The 15,463-nt window shown below is 47.2% G+C and overlaps 1 protein-coding gene across 4 annotated transcripts in view; it reads right to left on the reverse strand.

Moving 5' to 3' along the window:
• Window positions 1-4,972: 4,972 nt before the first annotated feature.
• Window positions 4,973-15,463, reverse strand: part of chchd3a (coiled-coil-helix-coiled-coil-helix domain containing 3a) — a 61,634-nt gene continuing 51,143 nt past the window's right edge. For 2 of the 4 annotated variants that reach the window (XM_031582293.2, XM_031582294.1), the window contains 3 exons: window positions 9,932-10,067; window positions 9,575-9,609; window positions 4,973-5,851 (listed from right to left, as the gene is read on the reverse strand). In XM_031582293.2, the coding sequence (XP_031438153.1) occupies window positions 5,842-5,851; window positions 9,575-9,609; window positions 9,932-10,067 (181 nt within the window). In that variant the 3' untranslated portion in view covers window positions 4,973-5,841. The remainder of the gene's footprint in view (window positions 5,852-9,574; window positions 9,610-9,931; window positions 10,068-15,463) is intronic. The other 2 variants (XM_031582295.2, XM_031582296.1) reach the window with 1 other exon arrangement.

Consider the following 15,463-nt stretch of genomic DNA (forward strand, 5'->3'; position numbering starts at 1 on the left):
AATAGTTTCATTTGATTGTATGGAAGGTCCCCAACCACTCTGTGGGCCAAATTGCTTTATTCCCATGACAGCTATGAGTGTGGCTATTAAATAGTGGCTTAATCATACACTTTGACTGATATTGATGTTTTAATTTCGGAAGCTGCTGTGTTCATTTATCACTGTGTGTTGCACATTGATGCATGTTTGTCTTTTCTCCTCAGCCACGTTGTTTATCTCAATGTAGAATCGAGGAGCCGCAATTCATCCACGTCGACTCGCCGTGACCTTTCTCATGGTGACAAATCAGCGCGTGTTGCCCGGGGGATCGATAGAGTTCTTCAGTTCTTCTCTCTCCACTCTTACTCGTACGAGTGCTTAAAGAAGTGCCCTGCTTTGGTACCTGAGGTGATTACATCAATGAACGGTGAGATACTACATGAGGCTGTGAGGCAAACAAGCCAATTGTAAACCCCATGCTATAACAAAGCAGGTGACCTGGGATCAGATCTGGTGCAGATCAACGCCAGATCAAATCACGGCCAGACCTGTTCCAGCATCAGTCGCTCTTGGGGACCGACTCATTAAGCCCCCAGAAAGAGCACAAGTTCAAAGTGCATATTATAATTCCCCTAGATGTCAACCCATATTAATTCAGTCACCGGTCTTGGGCATATCAATGCTGCCTTTTTCTACTTTCCCTTGTATTTTCCCCTGACAGTGTTTGTTTTACTTGCTGACAGTGAGGTGGTGGTTTAAAGAATGATTTGCCAAGCACTGTGCGATTAGTTTGTAATGAAGTGTTTAAGACGTGCAAGGTGTTATTAGAGTAATTACTCTCATTACCTGCCCCTACTGTGAAGTCTTTACAGAGAACAGCTCTTCTCTCAAGGTCTCCATTTTGCACTGTATGAAAGTCTCCTACTTTTTCTCTCTCATATTCACACACACACTCTCTCTCTCACACACACACACACACTCACACACACACACAGCTGAGCTTCTTAAATGTAACTTTCACCCTGACTGAGCCCTGTTCGCTTCAACTCCTCAAGGTCAGGCTGCTGACAGTATGGGCAAGTTCATTATAGTGCTTCCAATCTCAGGAGAGCGCATGCGAGTCAAGCGCAACCTTGGCCACCGCGCACACACACACACACACACACACACAGACACACTGCTGCAATAAATACTAATGCCATTTTTCAGACATAGCATAGGCAGCACTTGTGTATCTGTGTGTGATTGGCCAGTGAGAGGAAGACTGCAACAAATGCTAACAAATAGGAAAATATAGGCTAGCTGTTTTTTTTGTCTAAATTCATAAAAAAAAAGAAGTTCATTCATTAGCCACTGGAACACGCTTCTCCTGAATCTGGTGACCCCTGTTATCCACAGGCTCCACTTTCAGGAAACGTCTCAAGACATACCTGAGTACCACGAAGAGTCAAAAGACCAAATGCAAATGATAGGGCTTCCTTTCTCTCTGGCAGAGTTTATCCACTCTCCTAACCCCCCCCCCCCCCACACACACTCTCAGTCCCTGTGCCATTACTTAGTGTACAGATAAGCCTTTTCAGTAAGTATCCCCTTAGCTTAATACAAGGACAATGAGAGTCTCATTTATGCATTTTTTAACCTTATTCAATTACCGCCTCGCACTCCCAATCTTCTGCCGGATTACATTAGCAACAATTAAAATGAATGTTTCAGGAAAATTTGCTGGGTCAATTAAAACAACCTCTGGGTTGAGGAGGACGAGGAGGAGAGTGGGGGCTCTCAGTTTCCACAGCGATAACTTTCCGCTGCTGTCTTTAACAAATGTATCATGTTCCTACGCAATTGGATACAAGAACTACAAAAAAAATGATTTAAAAAAAGAAGGCCAGGGCCACTGATTCACCTGACTGATTATTCCAAAATGGTGAATCTGCTACCAGCTGCTGAGGGGGAGCTCGAGGAGAGGAAGGAGATAGATGCAGGAAGACAGATGAAGTGAAGAAGTAGGAGAAAGAGAGATGGCAAGTGTGAAGGGGAGAGCAAAGATGGAGAGGAAGAGAATGAGAGAGAGAGAGAGCGAGAAGGCCTGCAGTTTATAAATAATTTGAGGAAGACGTCGAGAGGATGTAGAGGCGTGATGAATAGAGCCATCAGGCTAACGGTGCCTATAGAAGAGGCTGCCATCTGCCTCCCCATTAAAATAATGAACAGTGTGTCGCCCCACTGGCGGGCCAGAACGGCAAGAAAGAAAGAGTGTGTCTGGGTGTGTGTATTCGAGTGTGTGTATGTGTGGTTCGGGGGGGGGGGGGGGGGGGTGTCAGAGAGAATTCCTTAAGTGTTCGCGTCGTTTTTCTTGTTGTGCCCTCACCCCTGTGGAGCATGGCGACAGACGCGTCACACCTCATTGGTCCGCAAGGGGCGCCAATCACCACCCACCGAACTGTCATTGGCTGCCCGAGGTGCTGATTCAGGAAGGCACCACATGGAGAGGGAGACTGTTCTCAGAATTGATTCGACAGACCTGCAGAGAGGTGGTAAGAACGGAAGACACAGGAACGATGGTTCCCAGGATGGATGGAAGACAGGAAGTCGGGAGAAAGAGAGGGTGATTAAGGAGGAGAGGGAGAAAATGTGAAAGCTCATGAGAAAGGCAAAATGCAGATTTGATTGCAGAATGTCACCGATGGTGCTCCCAAGTACAACTCCCAGAGCACTGCCAAGGGGTTTGAGTCGAATGCAATTTCTGAGGAAGGCCAGGAGTTTTGGTCATTAAGTTCTTGGGCGAAAAACCCTGGCACTTGATGTAAGCTAACCAATCATAACACCCAAGTGCGAACAGGAGTGGGGATTGTGGAGGTTCAGAGAGAGTAAGGGAGGAGAGGAAGAGGATGAAGAGAGAAAGAGGAGAGAGAGAGAGAGAGAGAGAGAGAAAGAGAGAGCACGTCTGATGACACTAGGCAGCTAAGAAGGCAATCCCTCTTGTTGAGTGGCTCTCATCGATTACACCAAGGCGAGAGGGAAGGACAAAACAAGGTAAAAAAGAGGAAAGAGAAATCGAATAATAAAAGGGGGGAAAAAAAACCTCACACGGCTGTGGCTGAAGAAAGCCAGCGTCAGAACAAAATGGAGGCCAACCACCAGACAAACGAGGAGTAGGAGGGATTGTGACTGAACTTGAGAGAGCGAGAAAGGGAGGGAGGGAAGGACCGAGAAGGAAAGAGGTTAAGAAAGAGAGACGAAAGAGATGAAGTTAGATAGAGGGAGACGGCAGTGGATTCCCATTTAACTGAAGAGTCCCGAGGGGAGGGTGGTGGGAGAAGGGGGGGTGGAGAAAATGGAAATCCCTGTGTGGTGAAAGGAGCAAGACTCAACACTGGAGCCCAGCTGCTGATTCCCTTTCGATTTATCAGCAACATTGACATGCTGAGAGAGAAAGAGAGAGAGGGGACAAGACAGAGAGACTGAGAAATGGAGAGATTGAGTGAGAAAGAGAGAAAGTGAGAATGAAAAAGAGTGAGAGAGAGATGACTGCTGCTGTCAATGAGAAATGTAAAGAGAATGAGAAGAGTGGAGAGGTAAACATGAGAAAGCAATGAGGGACGACAGCAGGCTCAGGTCAGCGAAGATGAGAATGGAGAGAGACAAAGCGAGGAGATGGAGAGACAGATGAGGAAAGTAGAGTAGAAGTAAAGAGGAGAGAAGGAAAACCGAAGAGAGAGATGGAAGAGAGGGGGACTGAAGATGAGAGGGGCAAGAAAGGTAGGAAGAGGAGACGGGGGGTGAGAGAGAGGGAGAGAGAGAGGGGGGATTACTGAAAACAGTCTGTCTCGCTAGGCCGCTCTGGTCTGGTGGACAGGCAGCTGCTCGGCACGACTCAGGAAGCTGAAGGAAACCCCAGAAAAGAGGCACGATAAAGCACCGATACAGTGGGATTAGACACAAAGAGGACGGATGCTCCGTCTATCGCCATCCATCTCTCTCTCTCTCTCTTCCGCCGTCTCTCCATTTCTCTTCCCGGACGGCTGCAGAAGCCATTATGATAGCGTGATGAGCCACGGTGGGGAGCAGTGGGGCATGCTGAGCAGCCTGGGTCTGGGAGGACTGGAGGAGCTCCTCGCCACCACTGACACTGGTCAGCGCATGGACATCAGTGGGAACCCCTACCCAACCGCAGGGATTTTGGCAGGGTGAAGACTTAAGGAAATTCAAGTAGAGAAGTTACAAGGGTCTGCATATTTGTGTGTGTGTGTTAGTGTTTGTCTGTGTGTGTATGTGTGGGTGTGTGCATGCCGCTAAATGGTTTCTGCCATTTTGGAATAAAGCACACAGGCGATTGGTGTGTGCCTGTGAGTGTGCATTATTGTGAGTTTGAGAGTTAGTGAGTGTTTGTCTGTGCATTGCGTGTGTGTGCGCGTGCGTGTGTACACATGGATGAGAATTGTCCGTGCCTTTGAGCGCTCGCCAGTGAGGGCAGCAGGCGTGGAGAAGCGGCCTCTGCGGATTTAGTGCTCACGCTGGGAGGAGCCAATTTCACTCAGAGAGAGAGAGAGAGAGAGAGAGAGAGAGAACGAGAGAAAAAAACGTGAGAGGGAAAGAGATATTTCCACTCCTCTGCTGAACAACTAGAGCCTCCACCAGCAACTCATAAGAGAGTACTCTTGAATGGCCGAGAGGAAGTAACAGAAAGAGAAACAGAGGGAGAAAGAAAAGAAACAGAGGGAGAAATAAGAGAAACAGAGGGAAGGAAGAGAAACGGAGGGAGAAAAGAAGAAAGTGCAACAGAAAGCAATAAAAGACTATCTGTGCTGATGATGTCTTTGTGTCTTTCTAGGTCTTGTCAGTTTTACGAACCTGTGGAAAGGGGGAGGAGAAAAAAAACACCCGAAAGACAGCAATCAACTTGTCATCACATCTCCACTCCTGACAGGCAAAACACACACTGACAAGCTGAGGGGAGCCCAGGGATGAAATATTGATGGGACACTGACAACGGTTTACAGTTTTCATTCTGTTTATTCTGCCCTACTGATTGGGCACATCTTCAACAGGGGTTCGACTTGTGCAGATGAAAGCAAAACAAGGCAGATCCATTATTAACATGACACACGCACATACGTACACGGGTGAGGATCATCTACAGATAGCATGTGTGGACTAGTGCAAAGAAAGAGATAAAAGGAGACAGACGGCAAAGTGGGGTGGGGTGGAGTGGAGTGGTGGGTGTAGCCAGGTGCTGGACAGGGGGTGTGTGTTTCGCTGTGGTGACCTGCAAACTGTACAGAGTGTGTGAAACATGGCCATCATTGATTCATAGTATGCAGGGTGTGTAACATGGTTTATTGCGCTAGCAAGTATGTTTGTGGCGAAGCTGAGTCAGGGCTCGGTTGCATGATTCGTCTGTCATGTTTTGTTTTTGTTTATTTATTTGTTTGTTTTTCTGTGAGTGTTTTCTCCTTGGCTGTCTTGGCTGACGCCTCTAGGTGCAGGCGTGATCTTCCAGCAGTCCACCGTGCGGGTCTGCTGGGGGCGCCAGGACTTCCTGCTGTGCTCTTGGGTTAGTGGAACCGATCCCCCCCTCCCTGCCCCTTACTCGGAGTTGGGAGAGATGGATAGAGGGAGTGGAGGAGGCAAGGAAAGAGTGAAGGGTAGGTTTCAGGTGAAGGGAGGAAAGAGGGATTGTGGGTAGACATCCATCTCTCTGGCAACTGGGTTGACTGCGGGACTGTTCTCCTCTTGGGGTTGTTTTTTTTGTGGTCTCTGGTGGTGACTCCTCCTGGTCAGGTCGGTTGAACTGTGAATGCCATAACGATCCAGAACCGTCGCTCCTCCCACCGCGGCCAGGGAGAGATTAGCCACCCGTCCTCAGCTTGTTCTGTGGCAAACACAACAAAAACACAGGAGAAGTAGAAGGATGAGTTGGGTGAAGGACTGAAGAACTGAAGGGAGGGAAAGGGGAGAGAGGATGGATTAGAGGGCCAGAGGAGAGATGAAAGCTCCCGTTGGTTGATGAGTGCCCATTATTACACCTAACACACTGCTCTTCATTGATGTTCGTTTGATACTGCCTATTGGGTTTCATTTACAAGCGACGTACAAGGAAACTCAGGAGCAGTTAGGGGTTCAGTGTCTTGCTCAAGGACACTTACACACTTGGTAAGGAAGAGTGGGGATTTGAACTAGCTAACCTTCCGATTACTAAACGACTCCTCTACCTCCTGTACCACTGTCGCCCCGGGGGTTTCATACCCAAGAATAAAAACCTCCAGTGTCAATCAGAACACAGCAGGGTTGTTCCAAAACAAGGAAACATGGAAAAGAAGGAGGGAAGAGCACAGAAAGCAAAGAGCAAGATGGAGAAAGAAAGAGAGGAAGGGAAGAAGGAAGAGAGAAGGTTGTTACTTTCCCCTTCCTGGACTCATTGATTACTGCGCTCATGACTGAATTCATTCATGTCTGCGGGCCCCTTTCCTGTTTCTCGACGCCAGCAAAATCAATCCAATCTCCTCGCCCGAAAATTAACCGGCGAGACTCGCAGGGACGGCAAATTAGCTCCAGCTAATCCCGCTCCACAAACACGACCACGCTCAGACGATTCCAAACCAATGTCCGAGTTAGTGCCGCGTCCACAAGAGCGGAAAGCCAAGTCCTATTAATGCAGTAAGACCACACTAAAAAATGAAGGGTAACATTTCTCCCTTTTTCTCCTGTTCTACATGGTGGTTCACTTGGACAATGTGCTGTATGTGGAAGTCAACTTAGATATTTATATAGACCCTCAGTGATACGATCAAGGCCTTTTTTTCCCAGTAAAGTATAAGCAGTCCAAGCCAGAAGAAAGCCATGCAATACCACTGAGGAGCTGTCAGAGAGCCATTACTTCAAGCCTCTCTGAGGGTGACAATGGAGAGAGAGCGAGAGAGAGAGAGAGAGAGAGAGAGAGAGAGTGAAACAGAGGGAGAAGGAGAGGGAGAGAGAGATAGAGAGACAGGGTCAGATAAAACGACAGCGCAGGGGAGAGACAGGGATGAGCAGGCAGGCCTGCAGTCAGGCTGGGAATGCAGAATGAGGAGCGGCTGAGAGAGGGAGAGATCTCCCCCCACTGATAAACTCTCATTCACGGCGCTTTGAAAAAGAGAGAGAGAGAGAGAGAGAGAGAGAGAGAGAACGGGGGTCCATTCTGCTCTCCGCCACTTTATCACTCACTCTCCCTCGCTCTCTCCCTTTTCTTCGACTGTCCTTCTCCTGGGCGGCGCAGCGGTGCTATCAGTGGCCGCCGCTCACCGGGCCTCTGCATTAGCGAGTGATTGAGGGGAAATGAAAGGCCGCGCTGGGGCTAAATGTTATCAGCAGCCAATGATAAGGCGCGCAGTAATTACCCCGACAAAGGCCCAGGGATGATGTCCCACTGTCTTGCAGTCTTTTAGCAGTCAATACCCCATAGAAGGTCCTAGACCCTCGGCCCGACTATCAGATTGCCGGCGCGTCTTGTCTCGTGACGTGACGTAGGGGGGGAATTCTTGAAAAACAAAGAGAGGGAGGGAGTCTTCCTCCTTCTCTCTCTCCCTCTTTCTCTCTATGTTTATGTCCCGAGGGCTAGATAAACAAACAGGCTTCTCGCTAAAATCTCTAGCTCTCCAACGCTAAGTGTTAATCCAGTCGTGCCAACTGCCTGATGAGTGATCTCCACTTAACACACTGGATGATTAAATTGTCTTCTGCCACTGTAATGTTGCATGGATTACGCAATGACAGCTCCAAAATATACAGCATCCGTTTCCTTGAGACATACTTCCCACAAACTGTACAGAAATAGCTTAATGGAACACAAGTAGGACAGAAGGTCACAGGCAGGGGAGTTAAACCTCCCGACCAGCTGGCTGAAGAGTGGTCACCTCTGAGCAGCTCACTACTCGTTTAGGTATAGCGTGGCCAGCTCACTACTCGTTTAGGTATAGCGTGGTCAGCTCACTACTCGTTTAGGTATAGCGCTGTCAGCTCACTACTCGTTTAGGTATAGCGTGGTCAGCTCACTACTCGTTTAGGTATAGCGTGGTCAGCTCACTACTCGTTTAGGTATAGCGTGGTCAGCTAACTACTCATTTAGGTATAGCGTGGCCAGCTCACTACTCATTAGGTATAGCGTGGTCAGCTCACTACTCGTTTAGGTATAGCGTGGTCAGCTCACTACTCGTTTAGGTATAGCGTGGTCAGCTAACTACTCATTTAGGTATAGCGTGGCCTTCCTCACCTCTTCTTTTCCTTCCCTCACCACCTGTAGTGTTGTTCTTCTCCATATTTGCCACTGAGAGACTTTATAGCAGACTACATGGCTACACTTATCACTACTAAACTTTACTAGTGCCGTACTTAGGCACAACACAGACTTTACTGATGGCTCTGAAGGTTTTTCCGTTTCTTCATTGACCACGGGAGGTTGATAAAATAACGGATTATTGTGCACTTGGAGCAAGGTGGATTTCACATTAACAAGATTAGAACGTGTCTGACACGGGCGCATGCATGCGCTCGCTAGCAGGAGTGCCAGCGGGCCTTGGCGGCATGCTAAAGAGGTTACAGGTAGCCGCGCGCAAGGCGTTGCAAATCAAATATGAATAATGCATCTTTATATTTACATGATGTGTAGCTTTAAAACCTGCACATCCCAGCACAGATTTAATAGCAACCCTCGGCTGAGTGGTATGGAGCAGTGAGTTTATGTTTTTTTTTTTCTTCCCACTCCCCTCTATTGCTCTCATTGCAAAATAGTGAGATTACTGTAAAAATCTAATAAAGAAGCTATCTGAATGTAAATTGCACTTGGTCTGGAAGCAGTGGTGTATATTTGAGATGAGGTCTGGGGTGGAAGAGGGGTGGCAGTATGTATATGTATATGTATATGTGTGTGTGTGTGTGTGTGTGTGTGTGTGTGTGGCGGAGACATTGAGACGGCGCTACCCAACCTGGTGCCATTACTAACACACGGGCCGTCTGGGAGGCCTGAAGGACTGGGTGGGAGAACAAAACGCGGGCGCCTGAATTACCCTCGCTGGTTCCGGCCCAGGCCACTTATTACATTACGGGCCCCACACATGAGCGTGCATAGGAATGACTGCCGTCTGCAGATATTATGGAAATAAGAGCGCGGTTATGAAACCTGCTATTGAGAGGAGCGGCCGTCCGGTGTTGACCGTGCAGGAGACACAGCGCTTCCAGAAGGCGAGGCAGAGAGAGAGAGAGAGGGAGGGAAGGAGGGAGACGTCTGCCTTCACAACTAGGGGGTTGGAGTCAGAGGCAACATAAGTGTGCTTTATTATAGTCGTCTGTGATGCATGAGGTTTGGGTGTGATAAGGACAGAAAGGAAACAAGCAAAACAAGAAGAGAGAGAGAGAGAGAGAGAGAGAGAGAGAAGAATGGAGGAAGAGGCAAGGGAGGGAACTGATAAAAGGGAAAGAGGGGGAAAGCAAAGTAGGCAATATGTACACTACACTGCAATTTGCTACGTTCCACAGACACAAGATAGATTACTTGAGTCTACCTGAACAAAAGCACAGCTATTCCACCGCAGAACGATGGCCTACTTGAAGAACAACTTACATGTCAGATGACCAAATCTGCACCTTCTTGTTATTCTTTTTTGGGTCACGAGAAAGTATGATTTTTAAAAGAAAGAAAAATAAATCAAATGTTACTGGCAGAGCAGTGTACCAAATGTGTTATTCTACTGAACAGGTGTCCAAACACATTCATGAGATGCTACACGCGCGCGCGCGCACACACACGCACGCACGCACGCACGCACGCACACGCACACACACACACACACACACACACACACACACACACACACACACACACACACACACACACACACACACACACACACACACACACACACACACACACACACACACACACACGATGGAAGGGCACTCTCCTCAGAGCAGCACACACCTGTTTGGCCTGGTTGACGCACTGCAGGTAGCGGGTCGCGATGTTGGAACAGAGCAGCGTCTTGCCTGTGTTCTCATTGTAGCACTTCAGGATCTGGCCCTGCAGATCAACACACACCGGACTGACCTCGTACCGCCTTTATGGGAGAGAAAGAGAGAGGAGAAATGGGATCAGGATTAGAAAAAGAATAACAACACATAAATTAAATAATTCTAAAAATACAAAAAAAGAATACAAATGCACACACCATTTTAAATCACATTTGAAAATAGATAGTTAATAGAGAATGTTTATACTGTACTAGCCATGTGGACTTACTAAAATCAACGTGACATTTAAGACGGCTTTTAAAGCATTATTAAGTTTGATCAATCACCACTCAATAACGCCATTGATCAGTATTGATCTGCTTTGGATGACAATTGACCTCATGGCAGCAGCATTAGTCATTTTAGTGGCAGTGTACGCTAGGCTAAGCCATACCAAGACTACAGTGAAGCCGTCAATGTTCACCACCTGAGGCATAAACACACAACTTGGGCTACACACGAGTGGGTAAAACAGAGCAATTAAGTATTGTTTGTGTCAATGTATGAGACTATATAATTACGATGTGCGTGTATATGTGTGTAGAGTGCACAAAAGGCTAAAACACCTGTGCAAACCACATGGCTACACGTATCCAGAATCACACAGCATTTGACTAATAGCCCAAAGCCCAATGACCAGTAACACCTTTTTTAGCACCGTAGTGCACATCAGTGCACACCGGCATACTCTCGGCAACACCACAATCTGCCGGGCCACTGACCACTCCCTGGGCCTCGGGAAAGACTTATGGAATCCCGGGTGGCGGTAGCGGCGTCGGAGACTGAGACCAGCGAAGTGAAAAATCCACCCTCTGGTTGGAGCTTCAAAGGGAAGAAGGCACTTGCAACGGCAGCACTCTAATGTAAACTGCAGAGGTGTGATGCGGCCACAGCTGCAAACAGATGCGCACTGGGGGGGGGGGGGGGGGTCTTAGAAGTGAACTGAAACGTTTCCTCCAGGATCGTTGTGTGTAAATAATTAACGTGTGATTTGTGAGCATCAATAATGTAGTTCCTTCAACCCTTGCAGTCTGTCATAGGCACTAACCCTAGCTCAAAGTAATGATCGAATGCAAAGATTGCTGTTTCCCCCCCAGAGGATAACAAAGAAGGGAAAAAAAACAAACAAACCAAAAAAAAACCCCACATATTTGCTCGCCATGACGACACACTTTGGAGTCATTAACAAAGCCCGTTTGGCCAGCACTCTCATTTCCTGCCATGAAATAAATTACAAAAAATCCTCCCTGTGTTCATTTTCAACCTTTCTATTGTTCACTTATTACACAGTCTCGCAACATCTTAGGGGAAATGCTAATATATGCTATTTACCAGCTAATTACTTCCCCTCCTCTTTAAACAGTGGAGTGGGTGCCTCATCTGTCTGCTGATAGAGGCACAGCTTCACCATTTTAGAGACAGCGAGAGAGAGAGGAAAATAGAATAGAGAGAGAAAGATGAGAGAGAGAGAGAACGAGGACATGAAAACAGAAAGAAATAAGGATAGCATTTTCACGGCAGTGCAGAGCTCGACTCCCAGTGTTCCTTGGGGAGACGCAGGAGCTCAGATGCTCAACCAGGACACGAACAGCGGCACTCCCAAACCCATACACATCCATCATCTGTCATTACAGATGTTAACATTACGCTCCGTGTAGCTGTAAGTTCACACCCCCCCCCCCCCAACATAAATAAATAAAAGGTGCTGTGAAGTCAACAAACACAGTCACAGATGCTGGGTTGAAACAGGGCAGATGAAAAGTGATTCACAGTAGTTACCACAGTCTTTTAATCTCGGATAAAATAGATTCAAATGGACGGCACAAAGGTTACGTGCATTAGCGCTGAGAGATTGAACTCATCTTGCGGGAGATCGAAAAACAATGTGGATGCCACGCATCTTCGGCATAACAGCCCGGATCAACGGATATCCACATTTGGACTTCTTATCTACAACTCGGCAATGAAGGGTGGTGAAAGTATGGAGGTCATATTATGGAGGTCATACTATGGAGGTCATGTTGAATTTAAGTGAAAGCCATCCTTCCAAAGGAAGCATTCAGATAAATAAGACATAGCTAGTTGCATAATGTGTGTTCCGCACTCTACTTTCGGCCATGGAGTAGATCACCAACTCTGATGCCCAAGTGGATGAATAGTTTTCCCATGAACTTCTTTGTTTCTGATAAAATTAGCCAACCCAAGTTCAACAATCAAGTATGTTCCCATGAAAGCTGATATCGTAAATGTGCTTAAACAAGATGGCGTCCTGTACTCCTTGGGGACTGTCCAACACAAAAAGCCCCGTGTCATTGGGGTGACCTCCAAAACAGGAAGAATGGGTAAGGGGGGGAAAAACAGACTAGTGAGACATTTTATCCTTCACTGGTTGGCACCACTCTGTTGACTTTAGTGATCAGACGTCGGTGTAACCCAGGGGTGATCTGATACGGCTAGGCCAGCAGGACCGGTCGTTAATGTCTCACTAATGCTCTTTGTTCTGCGCATGGGGAGGGGGAGCTATGTGTGTGTGCGTATGTGTGTTCGGGGGGGGGGGGGGGGGGGGGTGTCTCTTTAAATGAGAATGGCTCTTTGCTATCTGTCACAGAGAGTTGCTCACAGGGCTTTGCAGACAGGATTCACCCCAAGCTTAAACCCGGCCGCTGTCAATCAAACGCCGGCTGTCGGACGTCTGTCCGCCCACCACCCCCCCACCACCGCGTCAAGCAGTGTTTACTTACAACTTAGCAAGCAAGAGCAGAAGTGAATGGAGAGGAGAGTGGCTTTGACAGACAGACAGAGACACTCAGACGTAGCCACTGAGAACAAGAGAGAAAGGAAACACAAGAAGACAACAGGAAGCATTCCTGTCAATAAGATATTTAGCCGCACCTCTTCTAGGGAGTCTCCATGCCAACTAAGTCTCAGTTACCCCAAAAGAGAGCCCTCCTCCACTGCTCCGCATTCTCATTCAAATCCTCCCAAACGTCCTCCTACACACACAGACGCACCGCTGCTGTAACTGCTTCTATTCTTCACCTTGCTCGATCAGCTTCCCTCCGTCATACACACACTTTAACACTAACACTAACACACACCCACACAGAGACACAGACACACACGTCCTATGTATCTGAGTGGTGTGGGTTTTGCTGGGTGAAGGCAATGCAGCCCATAAATCACAGAGAGCAAAGGGGGAGACAGATGACAGAATGGCCCAGGAGCCGCACTGTGATGAGATGTTTTATCAGTGAGAGGGAGGGAACGGAGGAATATGAACATGTAGAATACACCGGTACACAGACAGGAGGTTGTAGAGGGAAGAGAGAGAGCGGGAGAGAAAGAACCAAACGAACGAGTGTGCATACAGGAGATAAAATATAGAGGGTTAAAGAAGAGGGGGGTTCAAAAAAAGAGGGGGGTGTGGAAAGGAGAATAATGGCCCACAGAAACAAAAAGATACCCATAGAGCAGACTGAATAGCCTAGCAATTTATTACTCCATGTTGCTCTTTCAACTACATCTGTCACTATTTTAAAATGCCTCCTATAGCGGCTGGTCTCCATAGCAGCATCCTCCAGCATACGGGGGAGATCCAGGTGAGGTACTTGGGCTGGCCCTTAGATACACTTTTTTTTTTTGCTCTGCTTTTCCGCAGACCAATTGGCTGGGAAGTCTGGGACTGCTGTCATTTGGCAGAGCATCGGTTAGCTGATTAAAATACCTACGGACACGTCACATCTGGTCAGGGTGTCACTTAGTTTCACAGATAAAGACAAATGCAATGGTAGAAGGCATGGCAAATCCATAGATGAAGTGAAATCTATCCTTTAACAGGCGTGTGTCTATTTGTCATCATTTGAGACCACTTAAGGAGAAACTGGATTGGGGGGGGTTTCAAGTTCTGTATTTTTAAAAAATCCTTTATGTTCATTTGGGGCCTGAAAGGCAAAGTGACAGAGAGCGGGCAAATAAATACAAATGATCTCTTTAGAGAGAAAAATGAGACGCTTTGACTTTCAGTGGGTTTTAGAGATGATCCATCAGACCTTGAGAGGACAGACACAGGCCCTGAGGCCCCGTGGCCTGACCTACTCCCACGCACACACGCCTAAATTTAGTGACCCTTCACCCACAGAAAGGACATGAGAGATATGTTACTGTTGTAGGAGCCTTATTAGCCAAGACTTATGGAGACGTGGCAGAAGCAGCAGAAGTAATGATACATGTGGTAATAGTGAAGTAAGTAATGATGGTAGCACACCACACTGGTAATAATGTACTGGCAGCTGTAGCAGCAGACCAGCATACACTGGTAGACACTGGTAATGATGTACTGGCAGCTGTAGTAGTAAACCAGTATATACTGGTAATAATGTACTGGCAGCTGTAGCAACAAACCCATTGAGAGGAAATGTTGGCATAATTAGTATTTTAAGTTGGTACGCTTTTATTACTTTTTCATTTCCCAGGAATCGTCAAGCTAATAGTGCTTAATTAAACTGGGATTGGAAATTTGCAACAGAGAGATATTAAAAGTGGAGGGGGGGGGATATAGTAATTGAGAAAAGTGCTTGAGAACCTTTAGCTGGAAGCATATAAGTTTTGGAGTAGTGTGCAGAAATGCACAATAAACATTTCTTCTTCCACTTTGCAGCTTGTTGCCAAGATACGCAGCGCAGTGGCAACAGAGAGCTATTCTCTTCTTTCTGGTCATTCGTTTATTAGAGTATGCCAAATCGCTCCTCAAAACAGGCAGACCACCACTGTGCTTTATTAAAATAGAAGGTGCCTACTGGGCAGGGCGTTGTTCCAGCAGAAAACATAAAAAGTATTAAAACATAAAAAGCATAAAATTAACAAGGAGAAAACAAACAAACAAACAAAAACAAAAATAATAAAATCATTGTTTTCTTTTTCGCCCCAATCTTATGCTGTTTAATGGCCGTGATTATACAGAGTCTGGTTCATTTTCAATCCCAGCTAATCGAATGACATTCTCCTCGGTGCTGGCTTGTGAATATTCATGATGGGGACATGGCTCTGTCTTTACGGAGTGGAGAGCAGGACGTGTGGCGTGGTGAGAGGTGACCTCTGACCTCGGCGGTGTGGAGGGAGCAGGACCTGGAATAAGTTACTGAATCACAGAGAGGAAGACGTGGTGTGACTAGACAGACAGAGCCGGGAGAGAGAGAGAAAAAAGAACGAAAGCAGACACCGGGGAGAAGCCAGATTTGATCCGTTCCTCTCAGACTATCTCTGCCGAGACCAAACACAGGCACTCTTTTCCACGCATTCTTTTCTTTATTCTCTCCATTTGCCTTCCTCTTTTTTTTATCCTCCTCTCCTCTCTCTGTCCTAGTCGGCGATTTCATGACAAATACCACTGTCAGGGCGAGACGTGGCGATGAGGAGCAGAGCGATCCAAAAGCAAGCGCTGAGA

Source organism: Clupea harengus, chromosome 16 (genome assembly GCF_900700415.2).
Source record: "Clupea harengus chromosome 16, Ch_v2.0.2, whole genome shotgun sequence".
NCBI classification, from domain to species: Eukaryota; Metazoa; Chordata; class Actinopteri; order Clupeiformes; family Clupeidae; genus Clupea; species Clupea harengus.